The 4,900-nt window shown below is 37.3% G+C and overlaps 1 protein-coding gene across 1 annotated transcript; it reads right to left on the bottom strand.

Moving 5' to 3' along the window:
- Window positions 1-372: 372 nt before the first annotated feature.
- LOC125040728 (ADP-ribosylation factor 6) lies at window positions 373-4,676 on the bottom strand (the record flags this gene model as incomplete). Its single annotated transcript, XM_047635428.1, is given in 2 exon segments — window positions 373-2,732; window positions 4,478-4,676. Coding segments are annotated over 2 exon segments (342 nt in total), but the record flags the coding sequence as incomplete, so codon positions are not given.
- Between the last annotated feature and the right edge of the window lie 224 nt (window positions 4,677-4,900).

Here is a 4,900-nt window from a genome sequence, read left to right on the forward strand (position 1 = left end):
TCTCTCTCTCTCTCTCTCTCTCTCTCTCTCTCTCTCTCTCTCTCTCTCTCTCTCTCTCTCTCTCTCTCTCTCTCTCTCTCTCTCTCTCTCTCTCTCTCTCTCTCTCTCTCTCTCTCTCTCTCTCTCTCTCTCTCTCTCTCTCTCTCTCTCTCTCACTGTAATCTATCCCAGAGCAGAAGGCTGTCCTCTGCTAGTGTAATACTTGAGAACACACTTCAACACCCTTTTAACCAATCACTACAGCTCCCCTAAATGATAAAAGGAAAGAAAAAAAGGAATAATGAACATCACAGGAGTTATTTGAGAAGAACTACACCTCACAAACAAAAGGGTTAGTATTCAGACATCAAAGCTGGTGAGAAAACATTCAAATAAGGTCTACAAGAATTTATTAACTCTGGCAAGGATATAATGGGATTACTGGCAGTGCAGATAATGTTTACTTTGCTCAGGGGAAACAATTTTTTACAGCATTAATGTAAGTTTGTGTAACCTATAAGGTTATCAGTAACTACAATGTCATTGTGTACATATATTGATATTGCATTCTCAACTGCAATACCTCTTTTGTTAAGTGTTCACACACACACACCCTGTGTTCTAGAAACTTCAATCCTTTCAAATTTAGACACATCACTGCCTAGGATAACAGACGAAAAAAAGTTGACTGGAAACAAGTTGCCAAACACAGTGTGGGCTGAGAGCCTCTTGTGGTGCTGTACTGTGACCTTTGCTCAGGCTCTTCACCTTCTCCCATAGCCCATGTCTTTTCATAAAACACCTTGTACCTGGATGTATTTCAAAGCCTTTAGAATCAAAAGTTTTTGGTGTGCTATCTTCAAAAGGCAACCCCCCACCAAAAAAGAAAGAAGAGGTAAACCTCTTATTCACAATACAAATTTAGCAACCACTAACTTGTTTCATACATGTACATATACATAGACATGTATATATACACATAAAATACTTTTATCACTGGTAAATATTATTTTTGCATCCAGGTTCAAAACTACAGAAAAGATTTGCTCCTAATAAAACATCACATTAGAAAAACTATGAAAGTCTTAATGCAGTACACAAGAAACAAAAACATAACAACAAACAAAAAAGGAAAATAGAAATGAAAAGGGGAAAAAAAAAAAAAAAAAAATGCAACCACAAAATCTCAAGAGCAACTGCAGACCTAAACACTTTACGCAGAAGCATCTCATGCACCGACTACTTTGCACATTATATATACAGAACCATCTTTTTTTAAATCCTTTTTCTCTCTCTCTCTTTTTTTTTTTTTTATAATAATCAAACTATCTTTTTAAGTGTGTAAAAAAAGAAACTATCCCCCAACACACAGACACAGATTCCCTTCATAATACACGCACACACACATTTTAAATACACTGTGATAATGACTGAACCCTGACGTCTAAAAGTAGTCCGTTACGGGACCCTTGGCTCCCCTCTTGGCAAAAAACAAAAACAGAACATAACGTAGACAAATATAGAAAAGTCTTATCAATACCACAACTTGAGCGCCTCTCCTCTCTGGGGACGTCAGGAGAGCACCATGGATCCTATATACACATGTTAGAAAATAGTGCAGTGCTCGAGCTCTTTCTATTTTTTAATCCTCTTTAAACTTTGTGCCCGGGAAGAACGAGTGGGAGAGAAAATAAGCGAGTTCATATGTGTAAGACGTATTGCATGTGAAAAAAAAAAATTCAATGAAAAAGAAATGAGAAAAACAATGGAAATGACCAATACTAGAATCTAAAATGGTCTAATGAAACTTGAGATTGATGACAAACATCAAGATTAGTGGATGCACCTTTGTAAGTAATTAATCTAATTGGCTGATATAATCTTTTATAGAAGTATTTGCTCTGAGAATGCTTAACAGTGTTTTCTATAAAATCATGAATTAACTCATAATTGTAGTCTTTCTAGCTAGTGCAGGGTACAATAGAGATCAAGTCTTATTATCCATACTTATTTGGCAGTCTTTTGTAGATAAAATCATATCCAACTAATAGATCAAAAATATACATTAACACTCGTTAAATATTATTTAGTTTATTTATAATGATACTCCTATTCACACTTGGCAGCTGGAGATGGCATCCCTTGGAGCAGCAGCTGCTGAGGAGAGAGAGCTGCAACTTTCACGGCCAGAAATCCCCTATATGTTTGCATGTCCAACACACTTAGTTCCTGCTTCAGACATGCAGGACTTTCAACAACACTTTTATGCCTTCTTTCCCTCTTCCTTCTTTTCTTTCCTTCCTCTCTTTTAAGATTTTTTTCTTGTTTGGTCCTGACATGCCTGGCACCACTGCAATCAAGGGAAGCCAATGCCCCTATTGGGTCTCATGATCAGGGCCATTCAGCCACCTTCCTGTGCCTAATCTAGCGAGGCACCAGTTCCTAAACCACACTGTCGTCCTCAAAGAGTTTGAACCTCTACCCCATCCCCCCTTTTCCCCCTGGACCACTAGTTTAGTTCGTAGGCCGTCCATCCGTCACAATCCGAGGAGCCATCTCTGTCTGCCGAGCTGACTATGGAAGCTAAGAGCTGGGAGCCCGGCCCAAGCATCATGACTTGTGATTGCTGGTGAGCCACGTAAGGCCCTCGTACAGCCCGTCACCCGTGGTTGCGCAGCACGGCTGGACGTACCAGTTGCGGTCCCTGATTCTGGTTAGGCCTAGCTTCTCCTGGATTTCATGAGGCTTCATAGCTGTGCGGAGTGAACAGAGAAATTAGTGAACTGTAGAGTTAAAAAAAATTACATGTACATACTAACTACCCAGAAAAACAGCACAGTGGACTGCAAATTTATTGAAAAGCTAAAGCACCTCAATTCTCATAATAATGCAGTAATAATTTTGTATTATGGAGAAAATTATTGCCTTTGTACCTTAAAAAATCTTAAAACATTGACCAGAAAACAATTTCTCTATATAATAATAACATATGAATATATAACAGCAATAACCAAAAAAAACAAACAAAAAAAAACATAATAGTGATAACAATAATAATAATGATGACAATAACGAAAGTTAAACTAATAATGAGAAGAATACAAGGAAAAACAATGAAAGTAAAACAGAATAAAAAGGACAGCAATAGAAAGACTGAAGATAGAGCATGTGGCAAAATGGAATTTTACTCATACAGGGAGTAAAATTTAAAAGCCCAGAGATGCTAACTTAATGAAGAGTGTCCTTATCTAGGCCTACAAGGTGTTGGTTATAGGCTAATAAAAACATAGTAGCCTCAGGAAAATAAATGATAATGTAGAGTCATGGACTATTTATATATATATATATATTTTTTATACAAACCTAGTGCAAAAACTGCAAGCCATATGAAAATGAAAAACACTAATGATAAGCCTGAATCAAATCCTCAGCACTCTGTTGGTCTTTTTTTTTTTCTAAGCTTTTGATGATTTTTTTTATAGCTGTTATTATTCATAAAAAAACAGCTACTCAGACACTCTTCCAGACAAGGGTAACTGCATTCAAGTCAGATGGTTGGTTATTGCTGTGAGCTTCCACCAAGAATGCATAAAAAAGAGAGAGATTGCTCATTAAAGCCTAGATGCACATTATTTATTCAGTACTATGACCTCTGCAGTAAGAGACAGTATGTTACTGGTGAAAGAAATCTGAGCATGTATTTCTTATCTACTCCCAATGGAATAAACAAAATGTTTGGCTAGAAAAAGGGAAAATCTTTGGTCAGAGCACCAAATGTATTTGATCTTGTAGCTCTATGAAGGTATAATAGCCCTCCACATTTGAAACAAATCAATCCTGTAGAGGGAGGCTCTACGGGACTGATATAAGTATAGCCTTAGTGATATAAGATTATTAAGGTTATACTTAATGGATCATAATCTTTGCTTTATTCTGCAAAAGGATAAGTCCAAAATAACTTGTTAAAATTGTTCAATAAGTTAATGTGCCTCTTACACTATGCAAGTTTGAACAGTAAATTATATTTATGAAATGCTTGTCACATATAAAAGAACTAATACTACTGTGAAAACCTGAAAACTGGTGTGCAAAAGTTTTTATCCCAAGTCAGATATAGTATCAATGTAGTATATATATGTACAAAGAAAAAAGAAACTTAGAAAGAGGTAGTTCATCTTTGTTGTGAAAATTCAAGAGACTAATGGTAAGTTACATTTCAGATACTAAGTATTTGTGGTGAAGCCGAGTTCCTGGGACAGTAAGAAAGACAAGACAAGTCAAGACAAGAAGAAGAGAAAAAAAAATGCATGAAGTGATTACGACCACTTTACATGAAAACACCAACAAACAAGCTTCACACCTCTGACAGCCAGGTTTCCTTTTCACATCTCTGAAAATGAAATAAACTTGCAAACAAACAATTTTACACCAACAGAAAACAACTGGAAACAGAAGCAATTACCCTCCACACTTTAAAAGAAAAGTAATAAGGTCTCACCATCAGGCAAATCCTGCTTATTGGCAAACACTAGGATGATAGCGTCCCTCATCTCCCTGTCGTTAATGATGCGATGGAGTTCTTGTCTCGCCTCGTCCATGCGGTCCCGGTCTGCACAGTCCACCACAAAGATGAGGCCCTGCGTACCCGTGTAGTAGTGTCTCCACAGTGGCCGGATCTTGTCCTGCCCGCCCACATCCTGTAGGGGCACGGGGTGTGGAGGGGAAGGGGGTCAGTGGGGTAATCGGTCTAATAATTACTGATGCGAGATGTGCTGCTCCACCAAGTAGCAGCAGCTGTAATTGTAGTAGTATAACCTTGCAAATGATACTGTTCCATCTTAACATACAAAGTGATAGCATCATGTTATAATATATAGTAAAGTTTCTCGTGGTCTTTAATTTTATTGTTATTATTATTTCT

Source organism: Penaeus chinensis, chromosome 29 (genome assembly GCF_019202785.1).
Source record: "Penaeus chinensis breed Huanghai No. 1 chromosome 29, ASM1920278v2, whole genome shotgun sequence".
Classification (NCBI taxonomy): domain Eukaryota; kingdom Metazoa; phylum Arthropoda; class Malacostraca; order Decapoda; family Penaeidae; genus Penaeus; species Penaeus chinensis.